At 38.0% G+C, this 18454-nt stretch overlaps 1 protein-coding gene across 6 annotated transcripts in view; it reads right to left on the reverse strand.

Moving 5' to 3' along the window:
• The window catches only part of LOC133560904 (ankyrin-2-like), a 148913-nt gene that overhangs the window by 74423 nt on the left and 56036 nt on the right, over positions 1-18454 (reverse strand). For all 6 annotated transcript variants that reach the window (XM_061913933.1, XM_061913934.1, XM_061913932.1 and 3 more), the window contains 6 exons: positions 18056-18154; positions 8913-9011; positions 2447-2644; positions 2250-2348; positions 330-428; positions 156-254 (listed from right to left, as the gene is read on the reverse strand). In XM_061913933.1, the coding sequence (XP_061769917.1) occupies positions 156-254; positions 330-428; positions 2250-2348; positions 2447-2644; positions 8913-9011; positions 18056-18154 (693 nt within the window). The remainder of the gene's footprint in view (positions 1-155; positions 255-329; positions 429-2249; positions 2349-2446; positions 2645-8912; positions 9012-18055; positions 18155-18454) is intronic.

Here is an 18454-nt window from a genome sequence, read left to right on the forward strand (position 1 = left end):
AAAAAAACTTCAAAAAGTACAACAAGCCACTGGGAACTGATTTTTATTGTTTTTAACCCTTTTGAAATTGTGATAATGTTCCCCTTTAAAAACTAGTTGTAGGAAGAAAATTTCGAAGCACAGTATTGTCAAATAATATTTTCTAGCGTACTCACCCGAGCTCTGGCGTCTACCATGGCTCCGTTTCTTAGCAGACAGCGAACCACCTCCACCTGGCCTGCCCGGACGGCCATGTGTAGCGATGTTTCTCCACGCTAAGCCAAAATGCACTCGTATAAAAGCTGTTTATGATATGTATTTAAAAAAAAAACAACTTATAAAAGACTTACAATGTTACTCCTATCCGGAGAGGCTCCGTTTTGCAGCAGCAACAAGACGATGTTCAGGTGACCCATGAAGGCGGCCACGTGGATGGGAGTCAATCCAGACTGGACACAAGAACAAAGAACAACTGTACTAGCTTGTAAATTAAACATTCTTGTAGGATTACCACTTAAATACTTTAAATAGATTTGACCAATCCAAGACCAAAACTAGACCTGAGAGATCTAAGTCCAAGACTGGTCACCCACAACTGCGGTCCTCTCCAAGGTTTTTCATAGTCATCCACATTGACGTCCCTCTGGGTTGTGAGTTTTTCCTTGCCCTCATGTGGGCTCTGCACCGAGGATGTCATTGTGGCTTGTGCAGCCCTTTGAGACACTAGTAATTTAGGGCTATGTAAAGAAACATGGATTGATTGATCAAGACCATTGAGTGTTTTTATAGCCGCACCTTGAAAGTCCGAGACAAGAAGAGGTATACGATATCATCATTGCCAAATTTGAACCTGATACAATATTTTAAAGGCCTACCGAAGCCCACTACTACCGACCACGCAGTCTGATAGTTTATATATCAATGATGAAATATTAACATTGCATCACATGCCAATACGGCCGCTTTAGTTTACTAAATTGCAATTTTAAATTAAAAACGTCGCGGAATGATTACGCTTATGTTGACGCGTGCTTGTGACGTTATTGGTTGTAGCGGACATTTCATCCCAGCACCACTCACGGCTAAAAGTCGTCCGATTCAATCGCATAATTACACAGTATTTTGGACATATGTGTTGCTGAATCTTTTGCCATTTGTTCAATTAATAATGGAGACGTCAAAGAAGAATGCTGTTGGTGGAAAGCGGTGGATTAGCAACCAAAACACAGCCGGTGTTCCTTTGTTTGTTGTGAAGCTTTACTATGGAACAGTGAACATGTTTAGCAACTACATGTCAACCGGCAGGTTTCGGGGAGAAAATTGTGGTAATAAGTCGGCTCTTGCCATAAAGATGAGCGGAGCTTGTGTCGTTCTTCCTGCAGCTGTCAAAGAGGCAGCTGGGACTTTCTTGGCTCCTCCATGGGTTCTCTCAGAGACACTGGCGGTCACCACACCCCTCCGACTTTCAGGTATGACTTTATAATATCACTAAAACACTAGTAACACAATAAGTAGATAAGGGATTTTCCAGACCTGATATATATTTTACAGCCCGGCCCTCAGCTACATTTTTTTAACCCAATGGGGCCCCCTAGTCAAAAAGCTTGGGGACCCTTTCCATAGTCGATACGCTTCTTGGGACATTAATCCTCCAAAGTAGTGTAAAGTTCTTACTTATATCTGTCATTAAACTCGCCATGAAAGCGCTAAAACATTCCAGTGTAGTGAGTTTATATTATACACTCAAGGAACTTCAGTTATTAGAGAGTTCCGGTCAGACGGTTGTTCTTTGGACACATTTACCGGGTATTAGAAGATGCTGCTCCGTTATCGACTTACGTAAAGTCTGAGTGTCATTAAAACAGTTAGCGCCACCTTTTTGACACTTCTTCCACTCCCGTCCTTGCACGCTACACCGCTGCAACAAAGATGACGGGGAGAAGACGCTGCTGAAGGTGAGCCACTTAAATAAGATCGCCCACAAAACGGCGCATCCGGAAACAACTGTCAGAAAGCGGCTTGAAGATGGTCTGTTAAACATCATCATGCAACATTTTGACTATAGAACTACAATTTCATGTTATGTACACCACAAGGGAAAATAATAATATGACTCCTTTTTTGCACCCTATAATCCGGTGCGCCTTAAATATGAAAAAGATAGAAAATAGACCATTCATTGGCAGTGCGCCATATAATCCGGTGCGCCCAATGGTCCGGGAAATACGGTACATTCCCACAATATTTATTTTCTTTTAATAATAAATCACCTCTGTAATGGCCTGAATGGAGGCGCCGTATTTGACCAGCAACTCCATGACTTTAACTCGGTTCTTCTTGCAGGCTATGTGTAGCGGCGTAAAACCATTCTGGGGGCAAAAACAGACAAGACAAACTACGTTATTATTTTTATTATTATTATTATCATTATTATTGTCGTATTTAATCCCTTTGTGTGCTGAAATACCAAAGCCCGGGTGTTGGGGTTGGCTCTCTTGTCCAGGAGCAGCTTGGTGACTTTGTAATGTCCACAGTGCGCCGCCACGTGAAGTGCGGTCAGATAGTCCAAGGTCACGTCGCCAATGGGCACTTTGTGTTCCAGAAGGTGTTTGACACATTCTGCATGGTCACCTTGCGCCGCCATGTGGAGGGGAGACAGGCCGTTCTGTCATTTTCATTTGGAAAAAACAAACAAAAACAAATTATTAAAAATATAAATTATATTCTTGTTGCATACTTTACTTCAATAAACAAGTCTTTATTGGGGGTTAAAAATGATAGCTACGTTATCGTAACTCATCTTTGGTGTATTTAAAAAAAAAAGATTGAAAATCTAAAAAGATAGGAACATTTTTTGTTGTTGTTTTAGTATGTTTTTTGTTTGAGGACAAACCTTCCCAATTGTTAGAAATCCCACTGTTTAATATGTTTGTGTGTATGCTTCATTTGGTGAAGATCGTTTTGTCCTATTAATTTCAGCGGATCTTGAACCCACCATAGTGTGGACTGTGATGCAACAGTAAAATCTTCCACTCCTTGTTTGTCTCTTTTTGTCCACCAAATGTTTTCTACTGTGCGGGAAGGCACAAAGATGATAGCTACGTTATCTTAACTCATCTTTAGTGCATTTTTTAAAAAATGGTTGAAAATGGAAAAAGATGGGAACATTTTTGTTGTTGTTTTAGTATGTTTTTTGTTTAACGACAAACCTTCCCGATTGTTAAAATCCCACGGTTTAACATGTTAGTGTGTACGCTTCATTTGTTGGAAATCGTTTTTTCCAAATCATTTTGGCGGTTCTTGAACCCACCATAGCACAGTGATGCAACAGTAAAATCTCCCACTCCTTCTTTGTCTCATTTTGTCCACCAAACGTTTTATACTGTGCGTGAATAGACAAAGATGATAGCTACGTTATCGTAACTCACCTTTTGTGCATTTTTTAAAAAAATATTGAAAATTGAAAGATGGGAACATTTTTGTTGTTGTTTTAGTATGTTTTTTGTTTGAGGACAAACCTTCCCAATTGTTAAAAATCCCACTGTTTAATATGTTTGTGTGTATGCTTCATTTGGTGAACATAGTTTTGTCCTACTAATTTCGCCGGTTCTTGGACCCACCATAGTGTGGACTGTGATGCAACACTAAAATCTTCTATTCCTTCTTTGTCTCATTTTGTCCACCAAATATTTTATATTGTGCGTGAATGCACAAAGATGATAGCTATGTTATCGTAACTCATCTCTAGTGCATTTTTTGAAAAATGATTGGAAATGGAAAAAGATAGGAACATTTTTTGTTGCTGTTTTAGTATGTTTTTTGTTTGAAGACAAACCTTCCCAATTGTTAAAAGCCCACTGTTTTAATATGTTTGTGTGTACGCTTCATTTGTTGAAAATCGTTTTTCCCACTTATTTTGGCGGTTCTTGAACCCACCATAGTGTGGACTGTGATGCAACAGTAAAATCTTCCATTCCTTCTTTGTCTCATTTTGTCCACCAAATGTTGTATACTGTGGGTGAATGCACAAAGATGATAGCTATGTTATCGAAACACATCTTTAATGCATTTTTTAAAAAAAGGATTGAAATGTAAAAAGATGGGGGAAATTTTTTGTAGTTGTTTTAGTACGTTTTTTGTTTAAGGACAAACCTTCCCAATTGTTAAAAGCCCACTGTTTAACATGTTTGTGTATACGCTTCATTCGTTGAAAATCGTTTTGTCCAACTAATTTTGGCAGTTCTTGAACCCACCATAGTGTGGACTGTGATGCAACAGTAAAATCTCCCACTCCTTCTTTGTCACATGATTGAAAATAGAAAGATGGGAACATTTTTGTTGTTTTTTTAGTATGTTTTTTGTTTGAGGACAAACCTTCCCAATTGTTAAAAATCCCACTGTTTGATATGTTTGTGTGTATGCTTCATTTGGTGAACATAGTTTTGTCCTACTAATTACGCCGGTTCTTGGACCCACCATAGTGTGGACTGTGATGCAACACTAAAGTCTTGTATTCCTTCTTTGTCTCATTTTGTCCACCAAATGTTGTACACTGTGCGTGAATGCACAAAGATTATAGCTACGTTATCGTAACTCATTTTTAGTGCATTTTTTTTTTAATTATTGAAAATGGAAAAAGATAGGAACATTTTTTGTTGTTGTTTTAGTATGTTTTTTGTTTGAGGACAAACCTTCCCAATTGTTAGAAATCCCACTGTTTAATATGTTTGTGTGTACGCTTCAATTGGTGAACATCGTTTTGTCCCACTAATTTCGGCGGTTCTTGAACCCACCATAGTGTGTACTGTGATGCAACAGTAAAATCTTCCGTTCCTTCTTTGTCTCATTTTGTCCACCAAATGTTTTATATTGTGCGTGAATGCACAAAGATGATAGCTACGTTATCAAAACTCATCTTTAGCGCATTTTTAAAAAAATGGTTGAAAATGGAAAAAGATGGGAACATTTTTGTTGTTGTTTTAGTATGTTTTTTGTTTGAGGACAAACCTTCCCAATTGTTAAAAGCCCACTGTTTAACATGTTTGTTTGTACGCTTCATTTGTTGAAAATCATTTTTTCCAACTAATTTTGGCCGCTCTTGAACCCACCATAGTGTGGACTGTTATGCAACCGTAAAATCTTCCACTCCTTCTGTGTCTCATTTTGTCCACCAAATGTTTTATACTGTGCGTGAATGCACAAAGATGATAGCTATGTTATCGAAACACATCTTTAATGCATTTTTTATAAAAGGATTGAAATGTAAAAAGATGGGGGAAATTTTTTGTTGTTGTTTTAGTATGTTTTTTGTTTAAGGACAAACCTTCCCAATTGTTAAAAGCCCACTGTTTAATATGTTTGTGTGCACGCTTCATTTGGTGAACATCGTTTTGTCCCACTAATTTCGGCGGTTGTTGAACCCACCATAGTGTGGACTGTGATGCAACAGTAAAATCTTCCATTCCTACTTTGCCCCATTTTGTCCACCACATTTTTTATATTGTGCGTGAATGCACAAAAATGATAGCTACGTTTTCGTAACTCATCTTTAGTGCATTTTTTATAAAAGGATTGAAAAAGGAAAAAGATAGGAACATTTTTTGTTGTTGTTTTAGTATGTTTTTTTTTTGAGGACAAACCTTCCCAATTGTTAGAAATCCCACTGTTTAATATGTTTTTGTATATGGTTCATTGAGTGAACATCGTTTTGTCCCACTAATTTTGGGGGTTCTTGAACGCACCATAGTGTGGACTGTGATGCAACAGTAAAATCTTCCATTCCTTCTTTGTCTCATTTTGTCCACCAAATGTTTTATACTGTGCGTGAATGCACAAAGATGACAGCTACGTTATCGTAACTCATCTTTAGTGCATTTTTTGAAAAATGATTGAAAATGGAAAAAGATAAGAACTTTTTTTGTTGTTGTTTTAGTATGTTTTTTGTTTAAGGACAACCCTTCCCAATTGTTAAAAGCCCACTGTTTAATATGTTTGTGTGTACGCTTCATTTGGTGAACATTGTTTTGTCCCACTAATTTCGGCGGTTCTTGAACCCACCATAGTGTGGACTGTGATGCAACAGTAAAATCTTTCATTCCTTCTTTGTCTCATTTTGTCCACCAAATGTTTTATACTGTGCGTGAATGCACAAAGATGATAGCTACGTTATCGTAACTCATCTCTAGTGCATTTTTTAAAAGAGGATTGAAAATGGAAAAAGATGGGATTTTTGTTGTTATTTTAGAATGTTTTTTGTTTGAGGACAAACCTTCCCAATTGTCAAAAATCCCACTGTTTAATATGTTTGTGTGTATGCGTCTTTTGGTGAACATAGTTTTGTCCTACTAATTTTGGCGGTTCCTGAACCCACATTAGTGTGGACTGTGATGCAACAGTAAAATCTTCCAGTCCTTTGTCTCATTTTGTCCACCAAATGTTTTGTACTGTGCAAGAATGCACAAAAATGATAGTAATGTTATCGAAACTCATCTTTAATGCATTTTTTTTTAAAAAGGATTGAAAATGTAAAAACATCGGGGAATTTTATTTGTTGTTGTTTTAGTATGTTTTTTTGTTTGAGGGTAAACCTTCCCAATTGTTAAAAGCCCACTGTTTAATATGTTCGTGTGTACGCTTCATTTGTTGAACATAGTTTTTCCCCACTAATTTTGGCGGCTCTTGGACCCACCTAGTGTGGACTGTGATGCAACAGTAAAATCTTCCAGTCCTTCTTTGTCTCATTTTGTCCACCAAATGTTTTATACTGTGCGTGAATACACAAAGGTCAACTTTGTTGATATTATTGACTTGTCGGAGTGCTAATCAGGCATATTCGTTCAGCTAATCAATGCTAACGTGCTATTTAGGCTAGCTGTATGTACATATTGCATCATTATAACTTTTTTGTAGGTATATTTGAGCTCATTGTACTTTTAACCTCCTTGTATATAATTTAGTTTGCATGTCTCAAGACACATTATCTGTATGTAATATTAGTTTTTTTTGTGTGCCATGTTGTTCCAGACCACAGCAAACATCACCTAGCTTGCCAAAGATTGTAATAAATTTATTGGACACACACATTTATACCTTTGTCCAATAAAAGCCAGTAATTTCCAGGAGTTATCTCACATTCTGAGTAGCCTCAGATTTAATGATGTTTTTTTAATGTTGTAAAAATGCCTAGAATAATTATAAAATTTCAACATTTTTGTCAACGAAGATTTGCTTCAGCCTGCAACACATAGTCATTTTTATAGTAGGCTTATATAACTAATATTGACATTTATATAATGTATTTATGGCTTTGATTTTTTTCTTGTATTTTTGGTTCAATATGGCTATTTCAACGTTTCGGGTTTTCATTTTCTTTACTTCATTCATGTGAAATTACGGCTTTTTCTTCAAATTAAAACTTACTAATACATTTCCATAAATTGAAAAATGTTTTTTTTTTAATTTAGCGACATGTAATAAAAATTCCCTTATTGGAATGGAGCAGAACAAAACACCTCTAACAGTTTGTGCTGGCGGCATGTACTAAACAATGAATAGGCGCCGTCTGACAAAATGTGCTGGAAGATACACCTTCCTCAACAGGTGAGGACAACTGCTCTCACAACAGAGGTAAAGTCAGTTACAACTAAAAAAAGGAAGTAGAACAAGGACAACTGGGGCACAAACAGGGAATGTTACAAAACAAGCAAGAATAAAGAACAGCGTCTAAAGAACAGACTTTATTCACACACAAAAAAAAAAAATCAGTTAAACTAAATTCTTGTATAATTGCAATACCAGCAAATTTTTTTTTTTCAAAAAGTTACTTTTGTCAAGGACCGGACTGAGTAGGTTACAATGTGCAATACTTCAACTTTAGTCACTTAAAGTAGGACATAATCCTACTTTTACCAATAATGTGAAATTATTTTGACTTTGTTTTGGTAAAACTACATGATTTTTTTATTTATTTATCCACTGTTTTGGTAAAACTACATGTTTTTTTATTTATTTATTTATCCACTGTTTTGGTAAAACTACATGTTTTTTTTTATTTATTTATCCACTGTTTTGGTAAAACTACATGTTTATTTTATTTATTTATCCACTGTTTTGGTAAAACGACATGAACGTTGTCTGTCTATCTGTGTTGGCCCTGCGATGAGGTGGCGACTTGTCCAGGGTGTACCCCGCCTTCCGCCCGATTGTAGCTGAGATAGGCGCCAGCGCCCCCCGCGACCCCGAAAGGGAATAAGCGGTAGAAAAATGGATGGATGGACATGTTTTTTTGGTTTATTTATCCACTACCTAATTCTCTGGGGTATATGTAAATGGGTTATACTTGTATAGTGCTTTTCTACCTTCAAGGTACTCAAAGCGCTTTGACACTATTTCCACATTCACCCATTCACACACACATTCACACATTGATGGAGGGAGCTGCCATGCAAGGCGTTAACCACGACTCATCAGGAGCAAGGGTGAAGTGTCTTGCTCAAGGACCTAACGGATAAGACTCGGTTGGTAGAAGGCGGGGATCGAACCGGGAACCCTCAGGTTGCTGGGACGCCCTCCCTGATATGTAATCGACGTCCTTTGCATCCGGTCTCCCCTAGAGGGGGTGGAGGGGTCATCCACATCTGCGGTCCTCTCCAAGGTTTCTCACAGTCATTCTGATTGACATCCCACTGGGTTGTGAGTTTTTCTTTGCCCTTATGTGGGATCCGAACCGAGGATGCGGTGTTGGCTTGTGCAGCCCTTTGAGACACTTGTGATTTAGGGCTGTATAAATAAACAGGGTTTGTTTGTCAGTTTGTGGGAAACATGAGGTCTGTGCCGATTTAAAACTTGAAAATGTCAGAAATGGGATAAGAAATAAGTGATTGATTGAGTGCGCTAAACGAGTGCTTTTTTTTCCTATTTCTTTTTCCCGCTACCTTGGTTCTGGCCAGCAGAGGAGCTCCTCTCTCCAGCAGCAACTCCACGACAACGTCATGTCCACTCCGGGCCGCACAATGGAGAGGAGTAAGGCCATCCTACAAAACACATCAAAAATCAGAATACGACGTTGGTAATATAACTATTATATAGCGTTGTCTGTGAAGGTTCTTATTCATCTAGGTCATGGGTCACCAACCTTTTTGAAACCAAGAGCTACGTCTTGGGTACTGATTAATGCGAAGGGCTACCAGTTTGATACACATTTTAAAAAATGCCAGAAATAGCCAATTTGCTCAATTTAAATTTAATAAATAAATCTATATATATATATATATATATATATATATATATATATATATATATATATATATATATATAAGAAAATGGGTATTTCTGTCTGTCATTCCGTCGTACATTTTTTTTCCATTATCTGAAGTTTTTTTGCAGAAAATAAATGATGAAAAAAACACTTAATTGAACGGCTTAAAAGAGGAGAAAACAGGAAAAAATGAAAATTAAATTTTGAGACATAGTTTATCTTCAATTTCAACTCTTTAAAATACAGAATTCAAGAAGAGAAAAACGAGCTAATTCGAATCTTTTTGAAAAAATAAAAAAAATAATTTATGGAACATCATTAGTAGTTTTTCCTTATTAAGATTAATTTTAAAATTTTGATGACATGTTTTAAATAGGTTAAAATCCAATGTGCATTATGTTAGAATATATAACAAATAGGACCATGCTATATTTCTAACAAGAACAAATCATTATTTCTTGTGGATGTTCCAGAACAAAAATGTTAAAATAAATTCAAAATACTTTGAAATAAGATTTAAAGTTGATACTAAAAATTTTCTAGATTTGCCACAATATTTTTTTTACATTTTAATCATAATAAGTTTGAAGTAATATTTCACAAATATTCTTTGTCGAAAAAACAGAAGCTAAAATGAAGAATTAAATTAAAATGTATTTACCATTCTTTACAATAAAAAAAAATAAAATACTTGATCATTGATTTAAATTGTCAGGAAAGTAGAGGAAAAAATTTAAAAGGTAAAAAGGTATATGTGTTCAAAAGTCCTAAAATCATTTTTAAGGTTGTATTTTTTTCCCTAAAATTGTCTTTCCGAAAGTTATAAGAAAGAAAGTAAAACAATAAATGAATTTATTCAAACAAGTGAAGACCAAGTCTTTAAAACATTTTCTTGGATTTTAAAATTCTATTTGAGTTTTGTCTCTCTTAGAAATTGAAAATGTCGAGCAAAGTGAGACCAGCTTGCTAGTAAATAAATACAATTTAAAAAATAGAGGCAGCTCGCTGGTGTCATGCCTGTAAATCAGGTTTATGTTGGGTCATGTTCTGTTTTGTTTTTGGACTCTTGCTTCACATTTTGCACTTCCTGGTTTTGTTTGTTTCCATGCCAACCCATTAGTTTCCACCTGGTCCCCGTAGTCACGCCCCGATCCTCAGCCTCTCACACCTGGTTCTAATTACCACAGCAGTATTTAAGTCATTTGTTTTCCTTTCCTCGGCCTGGCTTCTTTACCTAGTGGACTGTGTTGAATACTCATGACCACGCACCTACCTTTCCTTGCCGGACCCTCATGCTTTGCCACGCTATTTGTTTGACCACGCCACATAAGACTTCTTTGTTTATATACCTCCGTGCTAGTTTTTGGTTTGCCATGTGCCTTTTATAGTATCTTCTGTTTGTTTTGTATATAGTATTGCCATTGTGCTGTTTTTGTTCTAAGTTTTAGCATAGATTATTATCCGCCATCGAGCGTGCTTTTGTTTTGCCTTTTTGTATTATAGTGTATAAATGAAAACCATGTACTTACATTCACGTCTCGCCCATTCGAATCATCCTTTGCGTAGAAGAAGCGAAATAAAGCCATGTCACAGTCCTGACAACTGGTAAGTGCTGCTATTTTTAGAACAGGCCAGCGGGCGACTCATCTGGTCCTTACGGGCTACCTGGTGCCCGCGGGCACCGCGTTGGTGACCCCTGCTCTAGGGCATTGTCATCTCGAGGCGTTTAATCGTTCGCAACTGGACTGGTCTTGGAAGACTCATCCGAGTAGACTTCATCAGTTCGTGCTCATAGACTTAGATTGGTCACATCTAGTCTTAGACTTAGATTGGTCAGATCTAGCCATAGACTCAGATTGGTCAGATCTAGTCCAAACGGTTGGAGCCAAAACCCCAAATATTTATACTCCAAAAAGCCAGTAGAGTGTGCCTGGGCAAGGATGGTTTCGCCCTACGGTAATGAGAAAAACAACTGTTGAGGTGCAAACAAACACTCCTAACTGTCAAATCCAAAGGCAGTCTGTGGAGAGGCAGAGCCGGCAGTCCGACAGAGACGCAGGGCACGCCGTAGCCCGGCCCAAGATGGCGGCGAGTAGGCGGGGACGGTGAGCGAGTGGCGAGGCAGGCTGCGCCGGGAGCCGTGGATCGCGCACCTGGGGACAACTTAGTAATCCTCTCGCACTGTATAAAAGGGGGACAGCTGTGAACGTCGGCGAGAGAGGCTGAGAGACTGGAAGGAGCCAGAAGGAGGCTGACAAGGAGGAGGAGAGCCAGAGGCAGACGACGAGCGAGCGGAGAAGAGGAGCTGAAAAGCGACCTGGACTGAGGTTTTTATTTGAAAAAATAAACAGTCACAACCCTGCTCAACGAGTTCCCTCTTTGGTCTTAGGATTGTTTGTTTGCATCTCAACAGTTGTTTTTCTTAATTCGATAGAGCGAAACCATCCTTGCCCAGGCACACCCTGCTGGTTATGGAGTATAACATATTTGGGGTTTTGGCAACAGCCGCTGGACTGGATCTGACCAATCCAAGTCTAAGACTAGAAGAGACCAATCCAAGCCTAAGACTAGAAGTGACCAATCAAAGTCTGAGACTAGAAGTGACCAATCCAAGTCTGAGACTAGAAGTGACCAATCCAAGTCTAAGACTACATCTGACCAATCTAAGTCTAAAACTACATTTGACCAATCTAAGTCTAAAACTACATTTGACCAATCTAAGTCTAAAACTACATTTGACCAATCTAAGTCTAAAACTACATTTGACCAATCTAAGTCTAAAACTACATTTGACCAATCTAAGTTTAAAACTACATTTGACCAATCTGTTTAAAACTACATTTGACCAATCTAAGTCTAAGACTACATTTGACCAATGTAAGTCTAAGACTACATTTGACCAATCTAAGTCTAAGACTACATTTGACCAATCTAAGTCTAAGACTACATTTGATCAATCTAAGTCTAAGACTACATTTGACCAATCTAAGTCTAAGACTACATTTGACCAATCTAAGTCTAAGACTACATTTGACCAATCTAAGTCTAAGACTACATTTGACCAATCTAAGTCTAAGACTACATTTGACCAATCTAAGTCTAAGACTACATTTGACCAATCTAAGTCTAAGACTACATTTGACCAATCTAAGTCTAAAACTACATTTGACCAATCTAAGTCTAAAACTACATTTGACCAATCTAAGTCTAAGACTACATTTGACCAATCTAAGTCTAAGACTACATTTGACCAATCTAAGTCTAAGACTACATTTGACCAATCTAAGTCTAAGACTACATTTGACCAATCTAAGTCTAAGACTACATTTGACCAATCTAAGTCCAAGACTACATTTGACCAATCTAAGTCTAAGACTACATTTGACCAATCTAAGTCTAAGACTACATTTGACCAATCTAAGTCTAAGACTACATTTGACCAATCTAAGTCTAAGACTACATTTGACCAATCTAAGTCTAAGACTACATTTGACCAATCTAAGTCTGACTTGATCCGACCAATCTAAGTCAAGACTAGATCTGACCAATATAAGACTATGACTAGATCTGACTAATCTAAGACAAGATCTGACCAATCTAAGACTATGACTAGATCTGACCAATCTAAGTCTAGATCTGACCAATCTAACACTATGACTAGATCTGACCAATCCATTACTATTACTACATCTGACCATTACTACATCTGGGGCAGCATAGCTCGGTTGGTAGAGTGGCCGTGCCAGCAACTTGAGGGTTGCAGGTTCGATTCCCGCTTCCGCCATCCTAGTCACTGCCGTTGTGTCCTTGGGCAAGACACTTTACCCACCTGCTCCCAGTGCCACCCACACTGGTTTAAATGTAACTTAGATATTGGGTTTCACTATGTAAAGCGCTTTGAGTCACTAGAGAAAAGCGCTATATAAATATAATTCACTTCACTTCACTTCACCAATCTAAGTCTAAGACCAGACCTGACTAATCTAAGACTATGACTAGAGACTAGATCTGACTAATCCAAGACTATGACTAGATCTGACTAATCTAAGACTATGACTAGATCTGACTAATCTAAGACTATGACTAGATCTGACTAATCTAAGACTATGACTAGATCTGACCAATCTAAGACTATGACTAGATCTGACCAATCTAAGACTATGACTAGATCTGACCAATCTGAGACTATGACTAGATCTGACCAATCTAAGACTATGACTAGATCTGACCAATCTAAGACTATGACTAGATCTGACCAATCTAAGTCTAAAACTTCATCTGACCAATCTACGTCCGACTTGATCTGACCAATCTAAGTCTGACTTGATCTGACCAATCTAAGTCTGACTTGATCCGACCAATCTAAGTCTGACTTGATCCGACCAATCTAAGTCTGACTTGATCCGACCAATCTAAGTCTGACTTGATCCGACCAATCTAAGTCTGACTTGATCCGACCAATCTAAGTCTGACTTGATCCGACCAATCTAAGTCTGACTTGATCCGACCAATCTAAGTCTGACTTGATCCGACCAATCTAAGTCTGACTTGATCCGACCAATCTAAGTCTGACTTGATCCGACCAATCTAAGTCTGACTTGATCCGACCAATCTAAGTCTGACTTGATCCGACCAATCTAAGTCTGACTTGATCCGACCAATCTAAGTCTGACTTGATCCGACCAATCTAAGTCTGACTTGATCCGACCAATCTAAGTCTGACTTGATCCGACCAATCTAAGTCTGACTTGATCCGACCAATCTAAGTCTGACTTGATCCGACCAATCTAAGTCTGACTTGATCCGACCAATCTAAGTCTGACTTGATCCGACCAATCTAAGTCAAGACTAGATCTGACCAATCTAAGTCAAGACTAGATCTGACCAATCTAAGTCAAGACTAGATCTGACCAATCTAAGACTATGATTAGATCTGACCAATCTAAGACTATGACTAGATCTGACCAATCTAAGACTATGACTAGATCTGACCAATCTAAGACTATGACTAGATCTGACCAATCTAAGACTATGACTAGATCTGACCAATCTAAGACTATGACTAGATCTGACCAATCCAAGACTATGACTAGATCTGACCAATCTAAGACTATGACTAGATCTGACCAATCTAAGACTATGACTAGATCTGACCAATCTAAGACTATGACTAGATCTGACCAATCTAAGACTATGACTAGATCTGACCAATCTAAGACTATGACTAGATCTGACCAATCTAAGACTATGACTAGATCTGACCAATCTAAGACTATGACTAGATCTGACCAATCTAAGACTATGACTAGATCTGACCAATCTAAGACTATGACTAGATCTGACCAATCTAAGACTATGACTAGATCTGACCAATCTAAGACTATGACTAGATCTGACCAATCTAAGACTATGACTAGATCTGACCAATCTAAGACTATGACTAGATCTGACCAATCTAAGACTATGACTAGATCTGACCAATCTAAGACTATGACTAGATCTGACCAATCTAAGACTATGACTAGATCTGACCAATCTAAGTCTAAAACTTCATCTGACCAATCTAAGTCTAAAACTTCATCTGACCAATCTAAGTCTGACTTGATCTGACCAATCTAAGTCTGACTTGATCTGACCAATCTAAGTCTGACTTGATCCGACCAATCTAAGTCTGTCTTGATCCGACCAATCTAAGTCTGACTTGATCCGACCAATCTAAGTCTGACTTGATCCGACCAATCTAAGTCTGACTTGATCCGACCAATCTAAGTCTGACTTGATCCGACCAATCTAAGTCAAGACTAGATCCGACCAATCTAAGTCAAGACTAGATCCGACCAATCTAAGTCAAGACTAGATCCGACCAATCTAAGTCAAGACTAGATCCGACCAATCTAAGTCAAGACTAGATCCGACCAATCTAAGTCAAGACTAGATCAGACCAATCTAAGTCAAGACTAGATCTGACCAATCTAAGTCAAGAATAGATCTGACCAATCTAAGTCAAGACTAGATCTGACCAATCTAAGTCAAGACTAGATCTGACCAATCTAAGTCAAGACTTGATCTGACCAATCTAAGTCAAGACTTGATCTGACCAATCTAAGTCAAGACTTGATCTGACCAATCTAAGTGAAGACTTGATCTGACCAATCTAAGTCAAGACTAGATCTGACCAATCTAAGTCAAGACTAGATCTGACCAATCTAAGTCAAGACTAGATCTGACCAATCTAAGTCAAGACTAGATCTGACCAATCTAAGTCAAGACTAGATCTGACCAATCTAAGTCAAGACTAGATCTGACCAATCTAAGACTATGACTAGATCTGACCAATCTAAGACTATGACTAGATCTGACCAATCTAAGACCATGACTAGATCTGACCAATCTAAGACCATGACTAGATCTGACCAATCTAAGACCATGACTAGATCTGACCAATCTAAGACCATGACTAGATCTGACCAATCTAAGACCATGACTAGATCTGACCAATCTAAGACCATGACTAGATCTGACCAATCTAAGACTATGACTAGATCTGACCAATCTAAGACTATGACTAGATCTGACCAATCTAAGACTATGACTAGATCTGACCAATCTAAGACTATGACTAGATCTGACCAATCTAAGACTATGACTAGATCTGACCAATCTAAGACTATGACTAGATCTGACCAATCTAAGACTATGACTAGATCTGACCAATCTAAGACTATGACTAGATCTGACCAATCTAAGACTATGACTAGATCTGACCAATCTAAGTCTAAAACTTCATCTGACCAATCTAAGTCTGACTTGATCTGACCAATCTAAGTCTGACTCGATCTGACCAATCTAAGACTGACTTGATCTGACCAATCTAAGTCTGACTTGATCTGACCAATCTAAGTCTGACTTGATCTGACCAATCTAAGTCTGACTTGATCTGACCAATCTAAGTCTGACTTGATCTGACCAATCTAAGTCTGACTAGATCTGACCAATCTAAGACTATGACTAGATCTGACCAATCTAAGTCTAAAACTTCATCTGACCAATCTAAGTCTGACTTGATCTGACCAATCTAAGTCTGACTTGATCTGACCAATCTAAGTCTGACTTGATCTGACCAATCTAAGTCTGACTTGATCTGACCAATCTAAGTCTGACTTGATCTGACCAATCTAAGTCTGACTTGATCTGACCAATCTAAGTCTGACTTGATCTGACCAATCTAAGTCAAGACTAGATCTGACCAATCCAAGTCAAGACTAGATCTGACCAATCCAAGTCAAGACTAGATCTGACCAATCTAAGTCAAGACTAGATCTGACCAATCTAAGTCAAGACTAGATCTGACCAATCTAAGTCAAGACTAGATCCGACCAATCTAAGTCAAGACTAGATCCGACCAATCTAAGTCAAGACTAGATCCGACCAATCTAAGTCAAGACTAGATCCGACCAATCTAAGTCAAGACTAGATCCGACCAATCTAAGTCAAGACTAGATCCGACCAATCTAAGTCAAGACTAGATCCGACCAATCTAAGTCAAGACTAGATCCGACCAATCTAAGTCAAGACTAGATCCGACCAATCTAAGTCAAGACTAGATCCGACCAATCTAAGTCAAGACTAGATCCGACCAATCTAAGTCAAGACTAGATCCGACCAATCTAAGTCAAGACTAGATCCGACCAATCTAAGTCAAGACTAGATCTGACCAATCTAAGTCAATACTAGATCTGACCAATCTAAGACTATGACTAGATCTGACCAATCTAAGACTATGACTAGATCTGACCAATCTAAGACTATGACTAGATCTGACCAATCTAAGACTATGACTAGATCTGACCAATCTAAGACTATGACTAGATCTGACCAATCTAAGACTATGACTAGATCTGACCAATCTAAGACTATGACTAGATCTGACCAATCTAAGACTATGACTAGATCTGACCAATCTAAGACTATGACTAGATCTGACCAATCTAAGACTATGACTAGATCTGACCAATCTAAGTCTAAAACTTCATCTGACCAATCTAAGTCTAAAACTTCATCTGACCAATCTAAGTCTGACTTGATCTGACCAATCTAAGTCTGACTTGATCTGACCAATCTAAGTCTGACTTGATCTGACCAATCTAAGTCAAGACTTGATCTGACCAATCTAAGTGAAGACTTGATCTGACCAATCTAAGTCAAGACTAGATCTGACCAATCTAAGTCAAGACTAGATCTGACCAATCTAAGTCAAGACTAGATCTGACCAATCTAAGTCAAGACTAGATCTGACCAATCTAAGTCAAGACTAGATCTGACCAATCTAAGTCAAGACTAGATCTGACCAATCTAAGTCAAGACTAGATCTGACCAATCTAAGTCAAGACTAGATCTGACCAATCTAAGTCAAGACTAGATCTGACCAATCTAAGTCAAGACTAGATCTGACCAATCTAAGTCAAGACTAGATCTGACCAATCTAAGACTATGACTAGATCTGACCAATCTAAGACTATGACTAGATCTGACCAATCTAAGACTATGACTAGATCTGACCAATCTAAGACTATGACTAGATCTGATCAATCTAAGACTATGACTAGATCTGACCAATCTAAGACTATGACTAGATCTGACCAATCTAAGACTAGAGCCGACCAATCTAAGACTAGACCTGACCAATCCAAGTCTATGAGCATGAACTGATGGAACCTACTCGGGTGAGAGACGAAATGTCTTCTTAGGCAAACCAGAAAGTCCAGTTGCGATCGATTGAATGCCCTGAGAATATTACAACCTAATTTTTCAAGCCCTTACCCTTGTTTTAGCATCGATCTGACAGCCGCGGTCCAAAAGTAAGCAGACCATGTTAGTGTTTCCTCGCTTGGACGCCACATGAAGAGGAGTGATGCCATTCTGCAAGGAAGAAATATACATATATTTGTAAATTATTTACATATAGCTTTTTATATTATAAAGTATGAACAATTTGATATCATTTTGTATTTGTTTTATATTAATTTTCATAGCCTTGGTTATTATACAATTGTCCATGCCAACAAATCAAGAAAATGCTCAAAAGTAAAGTAGGACTCTACTTTTGAAAAATTCCTAGCTCAAAGCTAATGTACATTGGATATCCCATAGACATGCTACTGATTAGCATTAGTGGTTTTACGTGGCATTTTCAACACCTCCGAATTTTGTTATCAACAT

This window comes from Nerophis ophidion, linkage group LG10 (genome assembly GCF_033978795.1).
Source record: "Nerophis ophidion isolate RoL-2023_Sa linkage group LG10, RoL_Noph_v1.0, whole genome shotgun sequence".
Lineage (NCBI taxonomy): Eukaryota > Metazoa > Chordata > Actinopteri > Syngnathiformes > Syngnathidae > Nerophis > Nerophis ophidion.